Source organism: Ochlerotatus camptorhynchus, unplaced genomic scaffold (genome assembly GCF_037179485.1).
Source record: "Ochlerotatus camptorhynchus isolate MF236.1 unplaced genomic scaffold, CSIRO-AGI_Acam_v1.1 ptg000023l, whole genome shotgun sequence".
Classification (NCBI taxonomy): Eukaryota; Metazoa; Arthropoda; class Insecta; order Diptera; family Culicidae; genus Ochlerotatus; species Ochlerotatus camptorhynchus.
In genome coordinates, this window is record NW_027040515.1 from 1,390,420 (window position 1) to 1,415,634 (window position 25,215).

At 44.4% G+C, this 25,215-nt stretch overlaps 4 protein-coding genes across 4 annotated transcripts in view; 1 reads left to right on the forward strand and 3 right to left on the reverse strand.

Annotated features, from left to right (window-relative positions):
• On the forward strand, nucleotides 1–989 carry LOC135706323 (peptidyl-prolyl cis-trans isomerase H). Its single transcript, XM_065227937.1, has 3 exons — nucleotides 1–227; nucleotides 299–475; nucleotides 532–989. The coding sequence occupies exons 1-3, from the start codon at nucleotides 144–146 to the stop codon at nucleotides 823–825; spliced, it is 555 nt and encodes a 184-aa protein (XP_065084009.1). The 5' UTR covers nucleotides 1–143; the 3' UTR covers nucleotides 826–989.
• The window catches only part of Rpp25 (ribonuclease P protein subunit Rpp25), a 489,635-nt gene that overhangs the window by 122,452 nt on the left and 341,968 nt on the right, over nucleotides 1–25,215 (reverse strand). The window lies entirely within an intron of this gene.
• Nucleotides 16,720–18,395, reverse strand: LOC135706332 (coenzyme Q-binding protein COQ10, mitochondrial). Its single transcript, XM_065227950.1, has 3 exons — nucleotides 18,134–18,395; nucleotides 17,989–18,069; nucleotides 16,720–17,837 (listed from the first exon to the last, which is right to left on the reverse strand). The coding sequence occupies exons 1-3, from the start codon at nucleotides 18,217–18,219 to the stop codon at nucleotides 17,384–17,386; spliced, it is 621 nt and encodes a 206-aa protein (XP_065084022.1). The 5' UTR covers nucleotides 18,220–18,395; the 3' UTR covers nucleotides 16,720–17,383.
• On the reverse strand, nucleotides 22,494–24,945 carry Pngl (N-glycanase Pngl). The gene is made up of 2 exons (XM_065227961.1): nucleotides 22,985–24,945; nucleotides 22,494–22,925 (listed from the first exon to the last, which is right to left on the reverse strand). The coding sequence occupies exons 1-2, from the start codon at nucleotides 24,732–24,734 to the stop codon at nucleotides 22,768–22,770; spliced, it is 1,908 nt and encodes a 635-aa protein (XP_065084033.1). The 5' UTR covers nucleotides 24,735–24,945; the 3' UTR covers nucleotides 22,494–22,767.

Consider the following 25,215-nt stretch of genomic DNA (forward strand, 5'->3'; position numbering starts at 1 on the left):
CATCCTTCTTTCCTTTTCAGCAGATCATACCGGAAAGCGACTTACGTTCCCAGGTGAATGAACGGTAGCATTTCCGTCGGTAGTGGTTCGAAGCTAGTGAAGGGGTGAAAAAATAATCTCACATTACCTATTAACTGTTAACAATGCCCACCTGGAACCAGATGCAATCGCAGCTGCGCCACCCCAACAACCCGGTCGTGTTCATGGATATCACGGTCGGGACGTCGGTAGGTTCGATTTTAGAGCATAGTGGAATTTTGGTTAACATTTTGCTTTTTTTTTATTTATACAATGAAAGGAAATTGGTCGGATGGTGTTCGAGCTGTTTGCAGACGTCGTTCCGAAGACGTGTGAAAACTTCCGCCAATTTTGCACCGGCGAGTACAAGAAGGACGGCGTTCCGGTTGGGTACAAGGGATCCAGCTTTCACCGAGTGATTAAGGATTTCATGATCCAGGGTGGTGACTTTGTGAATGTAAGAAGGGGATTTCGTTTGGGGAGCTGAAATTTGATTGTCCTATTTTCTTCCAGGGTGACGGAACAGGGGTGATGAGCATTTACGGTAACAACACATTCCCGGACGAAGGTTTCCTGCTGAAACACGAAGCTCCCGGTTTGCTATCGATGGCTAACAGCGGGAAGGACACCAACGGTTGTCAGTTCTTTATCACCTGTGCAAAGTGCAACTTTCTGGACTACAAGCACGTCGTGTTCGGTCGGGTGCTGGATGGATTATTGATTATGCGAAAGATAGAGAATGTTCCCACCGGTCCCAACAACAAACCTAAACTGCCGGTGGTGATCTCGCAGTGCGGACAGATGTAGAATACGCACGAACCCGTTTAGTTGTTTAGGATTGCAAGATATATTATAAGGACACTTTGTTAAGAAACGAGGACACAATCCAGCAGAGGTTTTATCATCAGCATTGAGTAGGTGAATAGAACACGACAGGCGAACAACAATACACCATCGGCATGGAACTGTAAGTGATTTTGCTTTGCTCTATGTATATCACATCTTAAGTCCCTGCAGCAGACCTACCGCGGTGATTGTCGTTCATCGGAAGGTACAACACTGCTGACCTTGCGAAGGCGGAGAAACATATTTTTACGACTCGTCATAAATAATGAATGGCCACCACTAATCACTGATCGGTGGCTTTGTTCCCCAAGATTTCCTCTCGCTACTCTTCTTGGACCTGTTGCGTGAATCCAATCGGTTTCTCCGCTGTTTCCATCTCATATACAATCCAAGGAAGCTGATTTTATCCTGCTAGGACGATAGCTCACCACTGCCTTGCATGGCCAAGCTGTTATGTAACGGAAATTATAGTATAGCTGCGAGGCCATCGGCCAGATGAATATGAAATCACTACATTTCAGCGCCCAGTCAAGTCCAAGGAAATCAAAACGGACACGTGAACATTTTTCTGCTGCACCCCTCCTCTAATCAATTCTAGCGGCGGCAGTTTATTTTTGCATACCCGAGTAATTCACCCTCCCTATTCTCCATCCTTGTGTCCAGCAGATTATGTACGAGTTAGTGCGGTGCGGTTGGTACCCGTTAATTCTTCTGCATCACGCGAACTCGTCCTTAAGTGATTCCATATTTCCTACAAACTCGGCTATAAAACTGCCAACAGCGGTGTAGGAAGGGGGAGCTCACTACAAGCACGTTAATTACATACACGCCTATGCCGAATGAAAAGAGCGGGAAAATATATGCATAATCCACGACGCGGACATAATTCCACACTAAAAAAAATGTTCACCATTATTTCGCCCTTACTGTAGAGAGTAGAGACTAGCGCTTATTGAAACAAATGTGCCGCGGAGGTGGATGGAAATTCGGCCATTTGGGCTCAATAACTTACACTTATTAACTAGAGTAAACACCCGCCGCAACATTATATTATGATCTCCTTCCACCTGGACTATGTATAAAGGGTGTCCACGATGAAATTGCCACACACAAAATTGATTCGCAAAATTCGAGTTTTCATCCGATTGCCATAAAATTTTCAGGGATTGAGAAATAACTATTAAACTTCATTTTACCATTTTACTCGTATTTTATTTACAGTCCATACGCAAATGCCCGCACCTTGGCCTTAACCCCGGCCATAAGATTCTGCACAACCTGTGAATCAACCGTTTTTTGCATGTAAACCCATACTTTCTTCAGTTCCTCGACTGTCTTCACTACCTTAGGTCGTTTAAGAAGGTGCTGCTTCATAATCGCCCAGTACTTCTCGATGGGGCGGAGCTCCGGAGTGTTGGGAGGGTTGAACATTTTCGGCACGAAATTGACCTTATTGTCCGCATACCACTTCAGCACGTCCTTGGAGTAGTGGCATGAGGCCAAATCCGGCCAGAAGATTGTTGGGACGTTGTGGGCCTTCAGGAGAGGAAGCAGCCGCTTCTGGAGGCACTCTTTTATGTACACCTGTCCGTTCATCGTGTCCTGGGTCACGAAAGGTGCACTCCGCTTCCCGCACGTGCAGATGGCTTGCCAAACCAGGAATTTCTTCGCAAATTTGGACATCTTCTGAGTGCGGACATGCTCCGGAACGCTGAACTTATCCTTGGCCGTGAAAAACAGGTTGCCGGGGATCTGTTTGAAGTCGGCCTTCACATATGTTTCGTCGTCCATGATGCAGCATTCAACTTTCGTCAGCATGTTGAGGTACAACTTCCTGGCACGGGTTTTGGCGGACTTGTTCTGCTTCTCGTCGCGATTAGGGGCCTTTTGTACCTTGAACGTTCGAAGCCCAGCCTTAGTTTTGGCCTTCTGGACAAAACTTCGGCTTAGGTGCAGCTTCTTAGCAACATCCCTAACGGAGGCGTTCGGATTTCGGTTGAAGGCCCCAACTACGCGGTTGTGATTTTTGGTGTTGTACGGAATACTTTTTTCTTCACTTCTGGGCTTCCGATCGGTGGTCAACCGTTCCTCGAACCGCTTAATCACTCGCGACACCGTGGAATTCGCTATTCCCAACGTTTTAGCGATGGAACGATGCGAGAGATCCTTATTCTCGTGATGAATGCGCAAGATTTTATCACGCACGAGCTGTTCTTTCGACTCCATTTCCGCGAGTTTTGATCACAGGACTTTAAAACTTGCAGGATGTAAATAATGCACTATGAACTAAATCCACCCAAATTTTCATTAAATTCTACCCAACGGTTAAAAAGATAGAGCAATTTCATAGTGTGGCAATTTCATCGTGGACACCCTTTACCCCAACACATCGGGAAATGCGCGATGATTAGCGTAATCCGTGTTCCATGCAATGGCATCATTTGTGCGAATCTCAGCAGTTAAGCGAGCCAGCAAATCGGAAGTCCGTCCATTTTAATTTAAACTGGGGCTGGCGGGTGGGAAATTGAGGTACGTTTTCAAGGTTATTAGGACGCTTGTTTGAGCTGATGGCTGCCTTCGAAGAAACAAACAGGTAATGGGCTCTCATAGCAGAGATGGCTAAAAGGGTAAAATTAATCTTGATGGAATGGAGATCGTAAACGAAGTAGACGTTTACTACTTTGCGCTGGTGAAACTACTAGGATTTATGCTTTTCACCTCTCCTACATATTTGAACAAAGTAAAGTGATTGGCTAAGTCATTAGTATAATACCTACATCATTTTTTTTTACGGAAATCAGCAAACCAATGTAGAGAACTATCAATTTGAATTCCAACATTATTTCATATATTTATCAAGCTGCCTAACATGAATCATGAAGTTCAAAATGGTCTTGGATATGGATTCCTGAAAATAACTCAGAGAGAGAGAGTCACTTCTACTCAGTTATGTGAGAAATTTCTAAAAACTGCAGGTAGCGCAGAATTCCAGCAGTTTTTAGAAATTCCTCCATACCTCTGAGTATAAGTCTCTCTCTCTCTGTGTGTGTGTTATTCCCATTGACGCGTAGTGTTTTTTTTTTCTCTGTAAAAAACACCCCTATTTTGAACTTAGATCCTCCCATCTTGCACTCTGGTGTTTGGATCTTCCTTCCTCGAGACCTGACTCATCTATATTCATCATATTCATGCAGGATTAGCTCCCCTTATACACTATACGACTACGACCTAGGCGGGTAATACAAAGGTGACACAGTAGAAAAAGTGTTAGTTTGTTTACTAAAAATGAACTAAGACCATTTTGTATGGCAACTTTTGCTATAAGAAATGCTCCTCGCGTTTATTCGCGAAATTCAGATCAAAAAGTTATTACTTACATAGGAAAGCAATACGGCAAGACAGATAAAATGAGGGGTTATTGGTTTTTCCTATGTTTCGAGGGGTGATTCGACAAGCTTGGGACCGAAGATAGTACCAGAGGTGAGCCAAAAAGTTGAGCACGTTTCTTCGGGACCTACTTGTCTTAGAGTTACCTCTATGCTTCTAGTCTTAGAGTTACCTCTATGCTAATACTTCTTCCTTGTGTGTCACCTTTGTATTAAGCACAGGGTGAATACAGCATACACACTTAAAATTTTTCACCGAGATTCCAACAGCCGAGCAGTTCTGCAATTTATTTTGCTGAGATTCAGTAAAACATTTGCCGAGACTCAGCTAACAAATAACATTTTGCTGAGATATCAGCTAACAAACAGATATTTTGCAGATATATCAGCAAAAGCAAATGCCGAGGTAATCGGCTGTTGGAGATTTTACCGAGCTAGATTAAGTGTGTATCATGCGCTTTACGGATACTTTTTCCTTGGTATATCCAAAGCTAAGCTTGCAATCATCTATCGGAAGCATAAGTCAACCATTTACAAATGGTTAAATATAAAAATAATAACGCGCAGAACTTTCCTCCGTTATCACCGGTCCAACCACGGCCAATTCCAGTTTTGACGCCGCTCCCGCTCAACCAACAGTTGGCTGCTGCCCAGTCGGCTGCCGCTGCAGTACCCGGTCAAGCCTCCGGCCCATCGACGGATCCCCCTGCTCCGGGATTGGCCGGTACAACCGGCGAAGCATCCGACGATTCTCCGCTGTCAACGGATGAGATCGTCACACTGCTGGCCCAGGCCATCATCATCAAGCGCACCTGCGCTACAAGAACACAACAGCTCCAAGCTATCATCTCCTTCGTCGCTAATTATGGACCGTGAAGCCATAAAGATCGCCAACTGGAACGCTCGCTCCGTAGGGGCGAAAAACATTGAGCTTGCAGACTTCCTCCACAAGCACGACATCGAAGTGGGCCTTCTCACCGAGACCCACCTCAAGACCGGTGACAGCCTCTGGCTGCCCGACCACAGCATTGTCCGGCTTGATCGCACCAGCTCCAGGGGGGGCGCTGTCGCGGTCATCATCAAGAAAGGCATCAAGTACTGCACCCTACCCCGCTACCGCACTTCCATCATCGAGGCCGTCGGCGTAGAGGTGGAAACATCGACCGGAAACGTCCGGTTCATCGCCGCCTACTGCCCCCGGTAATGTACCGTTAGCAATGGTACAGCACATCAGTTCAAGAACGACCTTGCCATCATAACCCGCACCAATGCCCGCTTCGTAATCGGAGGGGACCTGAACGCCCGGCACGAGGCCTGGCGAAACTACCAGCAGAACCAGAACGGCCGCCTATTATTCGACCATTCCCAGCATGGTCTCTATTCCGTCTGGTTTCCGGACGAACCAACCTTCACATCACCGGTGGGCAACCCATCGACGCTGGACCTGTTCTTGGCAAACACTGGATTAGCCAAGCCGGTTGCTGTCAACGACCTGAGTTCGGACCACCAACCGGTGCTGACCGAGCTGGGCTGCAACGTGGCCGCTGCACCGTGCCTGCGGAAGGACTACCATCGAGTCAACTGGGTCCAGTTTCGGCGCGTGGTCGACCGCCACACCGTCGACAACCCACCGCTTGACACAGTGGAGGACATCGACCGGGCCCTGGAGGGTCTCCATCAAGCCATATCCGTGGCTGACGAAGAGTGCGTTCGACGAGTTCCTGTGAGGGGTAAGTTTCAAGCAATTGATTCCCACACCAAACTCTTGATTCGGCTCAGAAATGTTCGTAGGCAGATCGCTTCCAGAATGGTCTCAATCCGGAACGAGAGTTTCGGGCGGCTCGTTCAGAACCTGGACGACCGTTCCAGACCATTCTGGAAGGTTGCCAAGGTGCTGAAGTCTCACCCCAAGCCCATTCCACCACTTAGAGTCAATGACGAACGGCTTATCACCAACGAAGAGAAAGCCAATGCGATTGGGGAGCAGATTGCCCAGTCGCATTTGCTTGGCTCCAAAATCCCAAGTCCACTCGAGAACCAGGTTGCGCAGTGCGTCCAGACGTTAGATGCCTCTCCTTGTTTCGTCCCTCCAGAAGAACGGATTACAGAGGAACAAATTTGCTCAGCGCTGAAATATAGTAAAAACATGAAGGCTCCCGGGTTTGACGGAATATTCAACCTAGAATTGAAAAATCTCAGCGCGAGGGTGCACTCGCTGCTGGCTGCCATCCTCAACAGGTGCCTGGAGCTGCACTACTTTCCAAGCATCTGGAAGGTGGCAAAAATCATCCCGATCCGCAAACCTGGGAAAGACCCTTCACTACCGTCAAGCTACAGACCGATTAGCCTGCTCTCAGCGCTGAGCAAGCTGTTCGAAAAATTGATCCTCAGCCGACTAAACAAGTTTGTGGAGGAACATGACATTCTTCTTCCGGAACAGTTCGGGTTCCGCAAGGGGCATTCCACCAATCATCAGCTAGTGCGGGTGATGAATAACATCGGAAGTAACAAAGCTGTATCCAAGTCCACAGCCATGGCTTTGTTAGACGTCGAAAAGGCGTTTGACAATGTCTGGCACGACGGACTTATATACAAGCTTTGTAACTCTAACTTTCCACCATACCTTGTGAAAATCACCCGTAACTACCTCCAGCAAAGGTCGTTCAGGGTGTCGTTGAATAGTTCCCTTTCGGGACAATTTCCGATCCCAGCAGGTGTTCCGCAAGGGAGTCTGCTGGGACCACTGCTTTACAGCATCTACACGTCGGACATCCCTCCTCTAGGAGATGGTTGCGTGTTCTTTCTGTTTGCAGATGACACCGCGATAGCCGTCAAGGGATGCCTCGTGAAATTACGAACAAGCTCCAACGATGCCTTGACAACTTTACTGATTATGCCACCACGTGGAAAATCAAAATCAACGCCTCGAAAACCCAAGCGATCATGTTCCTTCACAGACAATCGCCAAAACTTAAACCGTCTCCCTCCTGTACCGTAATAATGGATGGTACAAGGGTCGAGTGGTCCACTGATGTTACTTATCTCGGGATGTTGTTCGATGAGAAGCTCCTGTTCCGCTCGCACATAGAGAAAACCCTAGTTAAGTGCTCCGCCTTGGTTAGGTGTTTGTATCCGCTCATTTGCCGCAGATCCCGCCTCTCAAGGCAAAACAAACTGGCTGTTTACAAACAGATCATAGCCCCCGCGATCTTCTATGCCGCCCCGGTGTGGGAATCGTGCGCTCAGACCCACAGGAACAAAATCCAGGTTGCACAGAATAGAGTGTTGAGGATGATCCTAGATCGTCCATTCGACACAAGAATAGCAGACCTCCATCAAGAGGCAGAAATTCCCAAAGTAGATTCCAAAATTGATGATATGACAACTAAATTTATTCAAAAATGCAATATTTCTGAACATGCTTTAATAAGCAATTTGTACATAGTAGGTTAAGTGTATATACTAGAGTAGGTTAGTTTTAAGCTGTAAATAGTAGTATTAAGTAGTTTCTCTTCAAATTCTAAAAACAAAACAAACCAATCCCACCAAGGTGGTCGACCGTGTACTAAGTCTAGGACTAATTCTGTAAAACAAATTTTGAATTTTGCCCATACCTAAAGATGAAGAAAGCAATTAAATCACTTAATAAAATGTATATGGTAATCATCCAAGTTAAACTGAAATAAAGATCATTTAAACTAACTAAACTAACTCGTTGAGGTCATTCTTGTGACTAATGTTGAAAGCAACGGACAAGCGGTAGCAGCAGCAGCAGGAATAGCAGCATAGCAGCAGGAACACCAGTAGCAGTGGAAGCGGATCAGCCGAGATTCGTGTAGCCGTGACCAAGGCTGGAAACCTCGGTCCGGTCACGATAGTATCAAGAGAACCACAATAAAAATATTGATCAAGCAGTGACGGAAGTATTAACAGACTTCTCGAAGTATTCTATGAATAATTTATTCAAAAAGTGTGGATATATCAGAGGAGGAAGGTTTGACCCAACTGTTCGATTGGAATGTGATCTGATTTATGTTGGTTTTGAAGACAATAGGTTTAAAAATAATTAATAAATTGTATGTAATGCTGAAATAAAATATCAATTCGGTTTCAATTCGTTTTATTGTAATGGTAAATTCAAAAGAAAAAATAAAATATTAGTCTCTTTGGTCCACGTCTTCGATGTTACTGACATTTCTAGCCAGAGAAGCTCCGAAATCCGACTCGTTGAATGTGACTGCTTCTTCCGCTGCTGAGAGAAATGATTCGCCAAAACGGTATCGCGCTTCAAATGTCTCAATGTTCTTTTTCAAAAGCCGCATTTGAGAAAATTAAGCATTTAACGGTTTTTTCAAGATTGTTCAATGTTTCTCTTTTGAAGATGATATCATCGTGGTACCAACAATCAATACGAAACTAACGATTTTAAATTGGCTCACCACTTTAGTAGCCTATTGGTCCCAAGCAAACGATTAACGTACCCTATTCTAGTTGAAATTCTATTACTACACTATGTTTGTTTTGATTCGCTATGAAAGTTTGACAGATAACATCAGGGGTGTGTGGATTCATGCAGAACATGCAGGGGTGAGTGAAATAGCTTGGGACTGCTTGGGACCGTTGTTCTGGTACTGAGTGAGCCAAAAATAATAATGATTTTCTTCGGGACCCAGTGGTCTTAGAGTTACCTCTATGGTGGTACCCTGCATTGACGTTGTGAACCACGGTAAAGTTCTAACGGCTGTGAAAAGCTTCACTAAGTGCGCTGGAGGTCCTTCTTTCACCAGGTTATCGTGGAGACAAGGGTCTGAAGCAAAAATGGCATTAGCCCACATCATCCATGCAACATCCACTGCTTGCCAATGATCCCCGTGCGTTTGACTAACTTGTTTAGCTAATAGTCCAACAGATCTGTTGGCCGCAGCACCAACTCTATCCCGTTCCTCGGGTTCTACAAGAGTGTCCTTCGCCACCTTATGGATTGCCTTGTTATTTACTGAAAGAGAGTACATGTGCAAGAGGAGGTGAATCTCTTTGTTCTTCCAGTTATGCAAAATTGTTGCTGTGATTTTGTCAATGGTATGTGACCTGTGACAAGATTTGTCGTTTAATAATGCGAAACGACTGAAATCTTCTTCATCCGGTTGATTAAGTTCGACAATCGTTGTTACTAGAGACCGAGTTTACCCCTGCATCTCCACACAATAGAGTTCTCTACCACCGTTAGTATTAGACGACCATAGCGGTAACTCTAAGACTAGAAGGTCCCTAAATAACGTGCTCAACTTTTTGGCTCAGCTCTGGTACCATAGAGGTAACTCTAAGACCACTGGGTCCCGAAGAAAATCATTATTATTTTTGGCTCACTCAGTACCAGAACAACGGTCCCAAGCAGTCCCAAGCTATTTCACTCACCCCTGCATGTCCTGCATGAATCCACACACCCCTGATGTTATCTATCAAACTTTCATAGCGAATCAAAACAAACATAGTGTAGTAATAGAATTTCAACTAGAATAGGGTACGTTAATCGTTTGCTTGGGACCAATAGGCTGCTAAAGTGGTGAGCCAATTTAAAATCGTTAGTTTCGTATTGATTGTTGCTGGTACTCTCTTCGGTCCCAAGCTAATCGATTCACCCCGAAACATAGGAAAAACCTCGGGAAAAACCAATAACCCCTCATTTTATCTGTCAAACTTTCATAGCGAATCAAAACAAACATTGCGTAGTACTAGAATTTCGACTACAATGGGGTACGTTAATCGTTTGCTTGGGACCAATAGGCTAGTGAAGTAGTGAGCCAATTTAAATCGTTAGTTTCGTATTGATTTTTGGTAATATCATGTAATATCGACAGCATCTGTACGTACGGTTGGTATCAGTCGGTGACTGTATAGGATCGAGTGCATTGGTGCTCGAAACCGGAAGGTATCGTTTACAATGACGGACGTTATTTTTGCCCCTGATTTCAGATGCGTAGCTCGCTACTCGAGATGTAAAGACGCACTGTGATGCACAACAGTGTCGATTGTTGTACGGCAGTAGTGAAATCGCGATTGCAGATTGAAAATTGTATTTGGTCGATACGGAACACGTTCGTGACATATCTTAGATATGCTGCAAACATCAATATTGACAAGAAAAATGATGAGGCGTTATCGAACGTAATCATTTTCCAGGATGCTTAATCGTACTGGTTGCATTTGTATTCGATTAGTTTAGATTAGATTAGAATTACATTTCCGGAGAACTTCGAGATTAGGGCGTAATTGCTTTTGCAAACAAACACGTTAATCGTCGATTTCTCGGGAATCTAAACTCAATCTAAAAAAATTACAACATAAACAGGTAGAGGAATGATTTCTCATTTGGTATAGGAGTTCTCCGGAATGTGATGTCCATGCCACTCATTTTGCTTGTGATGATGGAGTACCAGATATCAATCTATTACGTAATGTGATCACGGTGGTCAGTATTGGGATCTCCAGAGTCCGGATAAGAGGACCAGTTTTCGCTCCAACCAGAAACGTCGGCATACGACACATCACTTCAAGCTAATTTTCAAAGACAAGTTTGATGGAGTAAATGGGATGCCTTCTGGACGTTATCTGGTCACGGTGCTCATTATCCGGATCTTCCGTTATCTAATTCTGGTGACCATGGAGGATTGATAGCTGCATATGAGCAGTTCCACGAATCGGAAAAACTGGACCTTTTCCGATTTCCTTTAAACTTTGCAATCATTCACATTCTTTCAAAAATTCGGCCGTTTTGGATCTTAATTTTTTTTTAATGTCGTCTTTGTCATTTAACGTCTGAGATAAAGTTGTAGAGAAGAATAATGTCTTTTTTGGAAAAATATACACGGTTTTTAAGTTTTTTGTAATTTTGAGTACAAAAAGAGTAAAAATCTAATATCTCAAGAAGTATATCATATAGTTTTTTTTAAGCTAATGAAAAATGCAAACTTTTTTAATATTTAATACCATGGACACTTTTTTTTCCTTTGGTTTGTTTTTTCCGTCGATCTTGTTTTCCGTGCTGAGCACCAATGCTACCGACGTGCCAGGAAGGCAGCTCCCACACCTGGACCCTACCTATCGACCCATCAACTCATGAACCGGGGACCAACGACTTTACTTCCCATCCGAAGGAAGGCGTGATCAGAGATGTTATGCCTCAGAACATCCCGGCGGCGCCGACTGGTATTGAACCCAGGCCTGCTGGGGTGAGAGGTAATCACGCTTACCACTACATCACCGGCGCCGTTACCATGGACACTTGAAAATTGACAAAATCGACAATCGATTCCACAATTTCGTGCTACAATTTCGGTTAAATTGTTTCAAAAACCGTCAATTGTCAACGCCATTTCTAGTAACAAGTTTTGCCTTGAATTTTGCTACATTACCCCGGAAAACCACTTTCCCGAATGAGATTTTGTCCTCATTTGATTGCTGATCGTTCTTTTCACATTCGGGATGGTAGAATTCGCGGTGATCACGTTCCGGGAAGTGAAATTTGGGGTAATGTAGCACAATCCACATAAACCCATTATTCCAAGCTGTAGATTCAATTCCACATTGCTTCTTAAACAAAGTATCTTTTGTGGTGAAAAAAAAACTAATAACCTACTGTGCCTGGAAGCAAACCGTTTGGTCTGGCCGAACATTATGACAAATCTTCTTCGATTCTAGTTGAGATTACTGGAACACTCAGTGAGGTAACATTCTGTGGCATCGCCCGGCAACACTGGTCAGCCTGGCTTCCATCGGGTCGTCGTCGAAGAAAAAGAACTCAAGCTGTCAATCTTTGCTACGCAGCTATCAACGCGTGAACGTGGTTGTTTTTCTATTTAAAGTAAAAATAAAGATTTTAAGTATTTCGTAACTAATCGTTCTTTATTCCGCGTCCGATCGCTACATTGGTGACCCGCGACGTCGCGAATCTAAAAGTTTCGGTCCGATTTCACGGTTATTCGCCGATATTCGATCTCAAAGCCGAAACTAACCTCAAAATGCCGGACGATAACGGGAGCAACGCAGCAGCATCTGTCGCGGTAAAACTACCGGAGTTTTGGAAAACTGATCCGGCTATGTGGTTTGCGCAATCGGAAGCGCAATTCCACCTTGCGAAAATCGTCAATGATGAAACCAAGTTTTACCACATCGTGGCCAAAGTGGATCAATCGGTTATATGTCACATAGCCGATTTGGTAGCTGCTCCTCCAGCGGAAAATAAATACAAAACAGTGAAAGATCGCCTAATTGCTCGCTTCGCCCTGTCTGCTGAAAGCCGCTTCGAACAGCTGCTGGGGGCCAACGATCTTGGCGATATGCGCCCAACGCATCTGTTAGCAAAGATGAGAGAGTTGTCGACGGGTTTGGGCGTGGATAACAATCTGCTCAAAATGATTTTCATTCAACGCCTCCCGGCAAACATTCGACCAATTCTCACATGCCACGATGGTACCATCGAGAAGTTGGCTGAAATGGCAGACAAGATCACCGACGCCTCCAACGGTCAGTCCTCCGCAGTTGCCATGGTGCACAACGAACCAACGTACAGCAACAGTGGTGAAAGGAAGCTAGCAGAGCAGATCGAACTTCTCACAGCGGAAATCCGACGCCTGAAGGCTCCCAACCCTGAGCGAGGCCGTTCGTTTTCGCGAAACCGAAGTGGTTTTCGTTCGTCATCACGATCCGGACTGTGCTGGTACCATAGGAAATATGGAAACGATGCTCAGCGGTGCCGAGAACCGTGTTCATGGAGCTCAAAAAACTAGCATCCTCCCCACCATCATCGGCGGTGGTGGCCGGAGTGTCGGAAAGTCGCCGAATGGTAATTTTTGACAGGACGAACAATACACGCTTTCTAATCGACACTGGATCGGACGTCACAATATTGCCTGCCTCCAGGAGAGATCGATTGAACGGTACCGTTATACAACAGCTCCACGCAGCCAACGGAAGTAGAATTCGGACATTTGGAACGAAATTTATTCCTGTTGACCTAGGATTGAGACGAAGATTCACCTGGAATTTCCTCGTTGCTGAAGTGACGATGCCAATAATCGGTGCTGATTTTTGATTGATTGGCGCACTTCGGCATACTCGTCGATTTGAAAAACCAAAAACTGATAGATGGCCAGACAGGATTGAAGTCTTCTGGAGGTATGATGACTGCTGCTCTGCACAGTGTAACACTTGTTGGTGCCGATCATACGTTCCACGATTTGTTAATGGAGTACCGGGAAATAACTCTGCCATCGACGCTTCGTTCTGTCACGCAGTGTGACGTAACCCATCACATAGTTACTCGTGGACCACCCGTGGCGTCTAAAGTTCGACGAATGCATCCGGACAAAGTTAAAGCTGCTAAGGAAGAGTTTCGCCTTATGTGTGACCTAGGAATATGCAGACCATCGAGTAGCAGTTGGGCAAGTCCTTTGCATTGTGTGCTGAAAAAGAACGGGAAATGGCGTTTCGTTGGTGACTACCGTCGCTTAAATCATATCACTACACCTGACCGTTATCCGGTACCGCACATCCACGATTTGCTGCATTCGCTTCATGGTAAGTCCGTTTTCACAACTCTTGATCTGGAGCGAGCGTATCATCAGGTTGCGGTGGAGGAAGCAGACATTCCCAAAACGGCGGTCATCACATCGTTTGGCTTGTTTGAGTTCACCCGCATGCAATTTGGGTTATGTAACGCAAGTCAGACGTTCCAGCGCTACATGAACCGAATCTTTGGTGATCTTGATTTCGTTGTTGTCTTTATAGATGACATATGCATCGCTTCTGAATCCCTTGCTCAACACCAGGAGCATCTACGCATAGTGTTTGACCGCCTACGCCAGCACGGACTCGTTCTAAATTTGGGTAAGAGCGTGTTTGCCCAAAAGGAAGTGGAATTTTTAGGATACCTGATCAGCAGTGATGATGGAGTGCGGCCGCTCCCGTCACGCGTCCAAGCCATTATGGACTACGAGAAACCGACAACAGTCAAGGAACTCCGTCGCTTTCTGGCACTCGCCAACGGCTACAAACGCTTCGTTCGTCATGCATCCGACATCCAAGCTGAGTTGCAGAAGCTTATTCCCGGGAACATGAAAAACGACATACGTAAACTACAGTGGACAGATGCAGCTTCATCAAGCTTCGAGCGTTGTAAAAAATCATTAGCGGAGACAGCACTGCTTCACTATCCTGACTCGTCGAAACCATTAGCTCTGATGATCGATGCCTCAAATATTGCTGCGGGGGCTGTCTTGCAGCAGCTAAATGGTCAGAATTGGGAACCACTCGGATTTTATTCCGAAAAATTTTCGATGTCTACTTTTGGCCGTGAACTGACTGCGATGAAAATGTCTGTGAAATATTTTCGGCACTTCCTTGAAGGACGCAACTTCACGATCTTCACTGACCATCGCCCACTAACATACGCGCTAACAACCGATTCCAGCTCTCGGCTACCGCATGAAGAACGATACCTACGTTTCATCTCGGAATTTACTACGGATATACAACATGTCAGTGGAAGTGAAAATTACGTCGATGCATTGTCTCGTGTGGAGAGTATACTAGCGCCTACTTCGGTGGACTATGAAGAAATCGGACGAAAGCAGAAAAACGACGCGGAGCTTCAGCAGTTGATGCAATCCAAATCTACTTCGCTGAAATTTGAAGCAAAACGGATGAGTGGTTGTTCTCAACCGATCTACTGTGACGTCTCGACCGGAAAACCACGACCTTTCGTTCCAAGTACTCAACGGAGAACCATCATGGAATGCCTACACGGAATTTCTCACCCAGGAGAACGAGGCAGCAGGAAGTTAATCTCCGAGCGATTCGTTTGGTCAGCTATGAACCGTGAAATAAATGAGTTTGTCAAACACTGCGTCGACTGCCAACTGTCGAAGGTGCATCGACATACCGTCTCTCCGTTGGGAAAATTTGACCTACCGAAGGCTCGCTTCCAACACCTTCATATTGATCTGGTTGGTCCTTTGCCGCCGTCACAAGGATACCGCTACCTACTGACCATGATTGACCGTTTTACCAGATGGCCCGAAGCGGTTCCACTTGTCGATATGACTGCAGCATCTGTGGCTCAAGCACTGTACTCAACATGGATAGCAAGATTTGGAGTCCCAGAAAACCTGACCGACCAGGGACGGCAATTTGAGTCCGATCTCTTTCGGGAGTTAACGCCAATGTTAGGTGTTCACCATATTCGTACGAATGCCTATCACCCACAAGCGAACGGCATCGTAGAACGTTTTCACCGAACATTGAAAGCATCGATAATGTGTGTAAACTCTAAGAATTGGTACGACGAACTTCCAATGATTCTTCTGGGACTAAGGGTGGCATTTAGGGACGACCTGCAGTGCTCGGTTGCGGATATGGTTTACGGTCAGGCTTTACGGATTCCTGGTGAATTCTTTCAGTCTGCACCTGGAGATATCGACCGATCGGAGTTTGCCCAAATGCTTCACCGTACGTTCGACAATATAAAACCGCACGATACTAAACGTCATGGAGAACGACAAGTTTTTGTCAACGCCAATTTGAAAACATGTACACATGTATTTGTACGAGTGGATTCTGTGAAGCGACCGTTGCAGCATCCTTATGAAGGTCCATTCAAGGTAATAAGACGAGATGATAAGTTCTTCGACGTACTTATTTCTGGAAAACAGCAGCGCATTTCAGTCGACCGAATAAAAGCGGCTTTCACTTGTAATCCGGATTTGCAGAAATATCCTCAAGATGATCATCGTACGAAAGTTACACAATCTGGACATCGCGTAAGATTTTTGGTGTAACTGGTCAACCTGGCTTCCATCGGGTCGTCGTCGAAGAAAAAGAACTCAAGCTGTCAATCTTTGCTACGCAGCTATCAACGCGCGAACGTGGTTGTTTTTCTATTAAAAGTAAAAATAAAGATTTTAAGTATTTCGTAACTAATCGTTCTTTATTCCGTGTCCGATCGCTACAATTCCTAATGGGAACACTAGGAATGTTACCACTACTACAAAAGTGGATCCATGTTTATATTAAAACGGAAGCAGTATATTGAAATACAATTGTGAATTTGATTTCTACTCGTTGCTTTCGTGTCACTGAACTCTCTTTTAGGATAAAAATACTAAAACAAATTTTTTTCAAGGGTAAAATCTAGGGTTTATCCTTATTGCCAGAGGTAATAATCGTCTGTGATTAACTCAACTTCTAATCATTTCCAGGAAATCCATCCAACCAAACAACGATTGCAGCAAAGTTCAAGCTCAACCAGATGGTAATTAATTATTCTACCTTCCAAATAAACCCGTGCTTGCACAAATTGAAGGGTACAAAAAGCAACACATATTAATTAGGCTTTTCCCAACTACGACGCTACTACCAAGCGCCATTCAGACTTTCAGGGCCATTTTCTTTCGAAAGCAGGATGATTTAATGGTAATCGCCAACCTGACAAACATTCAGAGCTTTTCTTTGTTCGTTAGCTACACAATCGATTAGTTTTATTGTTTTTCATGTCTTGGCTCAGAGTCCACAATAATTATTCACCTACTGGCCAAGGACCGTCTATAATGCTCGTGACCTAGACTTTGGTGATGAGGGTCGACTGACTGCTACGCGCTTCCGGAGCATTACTCCCGCGTTTTCCCGATATTCAATTTGTCTACAGTAAGTCTCGGTCGCGCCATTCCGATTTTATCACGGACCTCGGTAAATTGGAGAGGTATTCCGTAATAAAACCATGACATAAAAATTGTTTTCTTCCATTCTTCTGCGCTCTATCACAGTTTCCGACGTTGTGTTCGGATTTGGCTTATTACATTTCCCCCCTTTCGAATGCCAATCTCCGAAAATGTCGAAAACCCCATTATTCTGCGCTGCGAGTGAGGTGATTTGACGGAGAGTCACCTCACCTCACTTGCGGCACAGAATAAGGGGGATCCTACCCACGGTGACATACACTAAAATCATTTCGCTAGATATAACTCAATATGTACACGATATTTTCATTCCAGCGCAATATCCAAAGTAGCACATGAATAAATAAATAAAAATAATTTGCTTCGTTACTAAAATAAAACTTAACCGCCGTCGCTGTTGCGTCAAGATTTGTTCGATACCAGTACGTGACTTTTGATGGATGGTGGACCGTAGCGATTACCCGCTTCTTGAATGAAGGCGTACTCCATCTGCTTCACCAGCTGATCGAAGAACAAGTTGGACAGCTGCGAATGGAGAGCGGATTTGAACTCGAACGCCACCATGAAATCAATCACACAGGACTCCGGGATGTCCTTTAGGCCGGGGCTGAATTGCCACGCCGTGAGCAGATAGTTGAACAGTCGTCCATCGACGCATTCCGCCTTGACTAGGCTGGGTCGGACGAGGGTCACGTTCGAGGTGTAGCTTTCGTTCAGCGGTGGAAAGCCTATAATCAGGTCCGCTTTTAGCGACTCGGGCTTCTTTGCATAAACGAAGGATTTTTTGCAGAACGGCACGAAGGTGTTGTATTTCTCCACATCCGACACCACGGAGTACAACTTGTCCATAGAGTAGCTGGAGGAAAAGCGGGAAAATTAATTTAATGAAACCACGCATACAATAAAAATTAGCACGATTTTACGATAACACTACAAGGAAGATAAACAACTACCTGACCGTACGAAAGTCAAGGTCAGTAGCACAATTCAAGGCTAACACTACTCACCCAGCCAGTTTCTTCTGTTTGAATTCCCTTCTCGTGTTGGTGATGGGAGTGAAATCGAACAACCCTCGGTAGGTGGAATACCTGGAACAATAGCCAGCTACATTTTTCCTCCCATTTCAAACAAAGAAACGAAAAATCTACTTACAAAAGTGGTTGCCTTTGGCACTGTTGCACCTGGTGGGATTGCGAAAGCAGCGCACATTTAATACTTGAGGCGATTTTGGTAGACATTTTTGCCGCTTGTTTTTTTTTTCTACTTTTGTTGTCACCGCGGCAAGAATGTGGAAGTTACGAGTGATTTCCCGCTAGCATAACAAATTGCGCAGATTTTCTACGGGAGGAAAACGAAATCCTCCCCGATTTTGCGATACTAGCAAGAAAGTGTCACCACCCGCAGAAATGGATCTGTCAGTCAGTGACAGGACCGTGCAGAAGAGGGTGCAAGGTGGGTGGTGTGTTTGTGATGGGGAGAGGAGGGTGAGATTTTTCTGACTTTTCTCTCTCGGTGCCCAGTGAGTTTTAAGTAGAACGAATCGACATGGATTTAAATTAATAGGGGAAAGGTGGTATGGTAATCTAATAAAATTGGTATGGTCATTTTGCTACACGGATAGAAATCTCCTTATACCTTTTGGCAAATTTCTATTGCTGATTATTCATAAAATGTATAAGTCAACTAATAAGCAGACGCCTTGCAAAAAGTTAATGAAGATCATGTGTCAAATGAAATGTATCAGCGGTCACACATACCTTTTATGCATTCTTATATGACCTATGTGGTTTATCTTATGGAAGGTATAAGGCTGATGTTTTGGCAAATTTGTATAAGTGAAACACATGAATAAAATCTAGATAGAGCTGGAATTAGGACGTAACAGCCTTTGTAAACAATGACTTCTCTCGTGGATTTCTCGGAATTCAAGGCACGCCTACACAAAACAACATATCCAACGGGTAGGAGTAGTCTTTCTCTACTCGATGGTGATGTCGGTTTGGCAGGGAGAGCTATGGCTTCCGAGAAATCATCGAGAGAAGTCATTGTTTATAAAAGCTGTTACGCCCTAATTCCAGCTCTATCTAGAAATAATTCATTTTCGTTTCGTGTAAACACGTCCAGGGTATCATCCAAACTGAGGGAGAGTCGCGAAGAGACAACAATGGAACGTCAAATGCAGCCAGACGGCTGCTGTCACGAACTGTCATTGATTGGGAGCGAAGCAATTTATGTTGCTCCTTTTACAGTTGAACAAGAATACACAAGGCGGTATTGAAATCTTGCGTAATGCAATTTATTACAAACTGTTGTTTTCAGCTATTTTATTCAATGGGACACCGTTTCTTTTTAATTCATTTAAAATACACGCAAATCAATATTGAAATATACCATTAACCAAGGTTTTGTCAAAACATCTAGCGGCATAATAAAATTCCAAACAGAAAAGTACAGTAACTCACTGCACACTGAACGAACTCAAACAATCACTACACGCTCAAAGCAAAACACGCTATTTTGCTACGCCTGTTTTGATTTGATTTCAATGGCACAAATTGTCATGACAAGAAGAACAAGTCAAGCATAACTATTCAAATCGACGTATCTGTAAACAATCACTTCAATCGACGATTTGTCTTAACTGCTGACTCATCCAGGCAAACAAACACCATCATCAGGTAGGGGAATATTTCCCCTACTAGCTGGTGTTGTTAGTTTCTGTGAGTGAGCTTGCAGTTGCCACAAATCGTCGATTGAAGTGATTGTTTACAAAATCAGATACGTCGATTTGAATAGTTATGCTTGAAGTATACAATGGGCCGTATGAATAAAAAGAGTTGACTTTACTTTCCCGTGCTTTTCTTACGGGAAAAGTAAAGTAAACGCTTTTATTCATACGACCTAATGAATTCCGCTTCTCCCTCCCAGATCCAAACCATTTGTGGAAAAGTTCGATTATTCGGTTATTGTTCAGGTATGGTATTTTTTGTTATTAGGGAGCAAGACCGATTACATTGTGCATCCGACTTAAAATCATAGACATTTCCGGAGCAAATCGAGACTAGGGCGAAACTAGAAAATGTAAACAAATGGAGATTTTACAGCAATCCGACGGAGCAGGCAAAGATCTACTGCACGGCGAATGAGAACGACCTAAATTTGAGTTTATAAATCACTTAAAGTGCAGGAACTCAGCGATTGGTAGGGGATTTCCCATTGGAGCTTCTTTCGTCTGCTTGTAGACGTTACATCGGAAAGAAAACTAGTTCTCTTCCATACAAAAGCGGCTCAGCTTAAGGTATGTCCGAACCTTGTTTCTCCATGCTGCATCCTCTCGTTGTGTTAATAACCAGTCCTCCAAATGGTAGATCGCTTTCTTGACCGGTACGCTGGCAAAAAGAGCTGTGACGTCGAAAGATACCATGAAACCACACGATCTCTCGCATTTCATTCCCCGGTTTGTGGACTTTGGGGAGACCTTTGATCCTGGGTAGAATGGGATTAGAAAATAAAATTGTAAATATTGATTTACACTTCTTCAGTGTTTTCTTCACGTGTTTCACCATGCTCTGTAAGGGGTCTACTCGAAGCTGCCTATACGGTCCGTTGTTAATCTTCGTTGTCATCTGATTGTCGTTATCGTCCTTGTCCATGATAACGACCGCGTTGCCCTTGTCTGCTTTCACATAATATACTGCTTTAGTTTCCAGCTCCTTTACAATCCGAATTTCCTTTTCGTCCTTGATTATGTTCGATGTGATAGTCGTGACCGTATTCTGTAATGTTGTTTGAAATGTCTTGGTAATTGCTGTCTCCACGTCAATGATGATCTGCTCCACGTCTGGCTTGGTTGAAACCGCATATCCTAGCGCCAGGGTTACTGATCTTCACATCGTACGGCTCGAAATTACTCTTCTTCTCCGAACGCTTTCGAAAGAACGAAGCAAAGCAAGCATTATCGAGCGATGCAAACGATGCTGATTCGTTGCGAATATCTGCAAGCTTGCCTAGCGCCTTGTTGAGGTGTGTCAATTGTTCTTCCTTGAATGTGGTCGTCGATCGGTTCATAACCAGCCCATCACTGGAGTGAACACTCCGTTGTCGTGTTAACCTGTCCCAAATCAGGTGGTTGGGATCTGCTCACCTGTTCGGTGTGTCGTCCGTCTTCGTTGAGACTCGTGTCGTAGTCTGTTTAACTTCATATTGTGCTGCTTCTATTTCCTCTCCGATTCGCACTCCTCTGCTACCTTGGCCCTAGACAGAAACTCCTAGAATTTAATTGGATACTCCTTGGCCAATTTGAGATGTAGAGAATAACATTCCAAAGTCTTCATGTCCAGTTTGCTATATAGTCGTCTGATGCTATCTTTGATGAACTCTGCTTCCATCCTCTTTACTACGCTGGGCAGGGTGGGTGTCCGTACCTTAATCCTATGGCTTATTATAGGTATAACCCTTGGTATAACCTTATATTGTTGGCATTTCTTCAGAAATGCTACGTCCTTATGAAGCGATGCGATGGTTTTCTTCAATCCGATGAATTTGTTTGGCTCTGACGGCTTCGTTGCCATGATGATGCCATAAGACGCCCACATTCATCAGGATTCAGGATTCCCAAACCTGCAGGAAGTTCATTGAGCTAAGATCTTTGACAAACTGCTACGAAGTTCCCTAAACTGAAACGAAGATCCCTGAAGTTCTTAGAAGTTTGCTGAACTTTTATAAAATTGTTTGATTTGCTACTAAATTCCCTGAACTTCTGCCAGAATTCCCTTCATTTCTACGAACTTCTACGCAGTTCCTTGAATTGCTACATATTTTGAAAATCTTCTACACATATTTGCTACATCTTCCGTTGGTTTTCCGCTAAGTTCCACGAAGTTTCCACTTGTGCGGTATTCTCTTAACCAATCCAAGTTCATTAAACTTTAAATAAATTACAAGAAGGTCCCAAAGGACCGTTTTTGCGGTGTAGCTACACTGGTGCTACACTGCCGTACACCGAAATATTTTAGGGTGTAGATATAGGATGCACCTTTGTTTACAAACAAATGATGTTGAGCTGTTAAAGACTCGCGCTTATTCCTGCTTACACTACACCAGTGCTACACCGCAAAAACGAAAACGACAAATGTTACACGATGATCCCACTTCTAAGAAATTTCCTGAGTTTTTACAAAGTTCCCTGAATTTCTAGGAAGTTCTCTGAAGCTCTACGAGGCTCCCAGAATTTCTACGAAGTATCCTGGATGTCTACGATGTTCCCCCAAACGTCTAAGAAGTCCTTGAAGATTTACGAAGTTTCCTGAAGTTAAAAAAATCCCTGGACCTAGCCTGAGCATCTTTTAGTTGGGTTCTCGATCGATTTTCTTCAGAAAAAATATCCTTCTAATAGCGTCATTTGGCTGCTTTAGACATACGTTACCCTATTGTGTCCTAGTAGATTTTTCGGCTGTCATCGGTCCATAAATAATAGTTGTATTTAGTGAGCAAATTATACTAGAATAGGTAATCTTATTTTTATTTTCGTTTATGGAAATAAAAAATAATCCTTTCCCGCTTATGATCGACTAGATAAAGCATAGGATATTAAGCCTTCGAAGCTCTTCCGTTATAAAAAGCGATATTCGATATCTATAAATTTAAATTGCTTCCACATCGGACAAGTTTCCGATACGATACTATCAAATGGGTCAAGCTACCTATATTATACTGTTTCACATCAATAAATTGGAATAACGATCGATTGGAAATAGAATAGAATTGCTAAACATACTACTGATCACTTACATGAATTGCACGTTCACCTCGAACGGATAGTCCTCGTCATACTTTCCTTGGCGGAAAATCTGCGAATGCTGCCACATCCGGCCTCCACTGAGCTTCGCCTGGATGGTGAACTTGCCCAGCCCCACCAAATTCCTCGATGATGCCAACGGAGTACCTGCAGCCAATTCGAACCTCAATTAATTGACTTCAACATCAACTTCAGCTCCAACTTACCGTCGTCTTTCAGATATTGGATATCGATCTTGGCCCCTTCGTAGGTCTGCGTTCCAAACTTGATCTGTATGTCCTTGACTCGCATGCCTTGAATGGAAAAATCAAACTTCCAACTAACCGTACCCGTCTGCGTGCCTTCGGTTCTCGCCAGGTAGACCATCTTCCAGTCGTTTTCTTCCTTTCGGAATACGTTCTCACTGGTATGCTGCCGACTTTTCCAATCCTTGGTCGTCTCCACCATAACCGTTCCGGCAGGACCCTTCACAAATCGTTCATAGGTATCCTTAGCGCAAGAGTACCTTACATTGAACTGCTTCGTTCTAATCTCTTGCTCGTTCGGAATGAAAATGTAGAACGTGTTCAATTGTTGCTCTCCCCGCTGCAGTCTCCACTCCAAACTGCCAGAGCTTCTGCCTTCCAGCTCGGCTTGCGTTGGAGCTCGGCTATTGATCAATTGCAAGCATTCATCCAGAGTCCTTTTACGCAAAAACTTCAATCTAGGACCGGAGACTTTCTCCCGTCGCTTGGCTCTTAGTTTCAAAATTGTATCAAGCAGTTCCTTCTCCGAGCTACTCTTCCTGCTCTTCATAACCTTCAGGTGGTCGCTGGTGTATCTCCAGGTAACGTCCTGGACTTCCTCCCTGGAGAAGGCAAACACATACGATATGTCCTTCTTCCAGCCATGCTCGTACATCAGCGGGGAATCGATTGCATTCTCGCACGGATCAACGTGAATCCAGCGGCGTTTGCGAGCGGAATACACCTCAGTCCAAACGTGATCCCCTGTGGAAAAGACAAACCGAGCTTCATATCCCAACGCTCGGCACAGGAATGTAAAACAGTTGGCCCATTCGCCGCAACGGCCACAGCGAGTATGGAGAAATTTTTCCACGTCATTGTATCTGTAGAACCGCCTCAGCTCGTTGCAGCACTTGTAGACCTCCACACGGACGCCATCCTCGATGCCACTCTCCACCTGTTGGGTCTTTTCGTTGCCACAAACCGTACATGGTAGTGTATTTACCCAACGAAAAAAATCCGCCTTGAACCAACCGACCAGCTCCTCCAGAATCAAATCCACCATCCACGGTTCCTCATCCCGATAGCTGCCCGCCTTAATCATCTTCTGAATCTGACGTAGCTTCTCCTTGGCTCGTGCCTTGAGCATTTCCAGTGGAACCAAATCGCGGCCACTTTGCAGCAGCAGCTCGTCTTCGTACTGCATCACTTGATCCGACAGCAACTCGAGCTGTTGCAGAAAGCCGTTTCTCGAACTAACAATTTTCGGGAATGCTATCCTCTGCTGGAACGACTTCCCGGCTCGAACGACCGGTTTCGGAACAACAATCACCTTCGGAGCTTCCGCCTTCGCTTTCGCCTCCAGCAATGATGGCTGCGGTGCAATCGATGCGGAAGAAGTCGAAGGGGGATTTTTTATCAGCTCTTTTCGTTCGTTGATAAAATCTCGATACTTGCGTAGCTTGGCAATGACTACATTTGCGGGCAGCGACAATGTTCCACTCACTTCCACGTAGCCAATCTCCAGCATCAGAGGTTTCATTCCGGAAACCGACAGCAATTTCTCCTTGATGGCCTTGTTCTCCAGCCGCACCGATCGGTACTTCTCATTCTGCGGCGCCTGGATGATGTTGTCCAGCAGCCGGAGAAGCGTCTCCGCCCCCATCACGTAACTATCCTTGGCATTTGATCGCTCCAGTGCCAGAACCAGTGACTCGTTCATAGTGGCCATCGCTATTAGGCGAGAATTACTCCGCGGTTACCCAACAGCTGAACGTCTCGGATTACAAAATACTACTTTGCAACTTCAGATGGAAACAAGAAGGACGCCAATGAATGCAGGCAGCACGAAACACTCTTCGAATGCGCGAGAGATCGATATTACCAACCACTTGCGAAATTGCTGACGACCCGAAAATGACTAAGCACCAAAACGGCGAGATCAAAACAAAAAGTGCTTCATAAAATTTTAATTATGAAAAGAGAGAGAGAGAGAGAGCTTCGCGTCGTGTTCGTTTCTCTCTCGTTTGTCGTCAGCTGTCATAATCTAGTGGGGCGTCGGAAGATTGCGTCACGGTTTATGGAAAATATTTAGATTAAACAAGTCAAAATTAATTTAATTATGTTCAACTTTTCTGAATATGATTTAGAAGCTAAATACTTTCATATAAATGCTCAGTTTCAGAATAAAATTATTATTAATTGTAGGTATA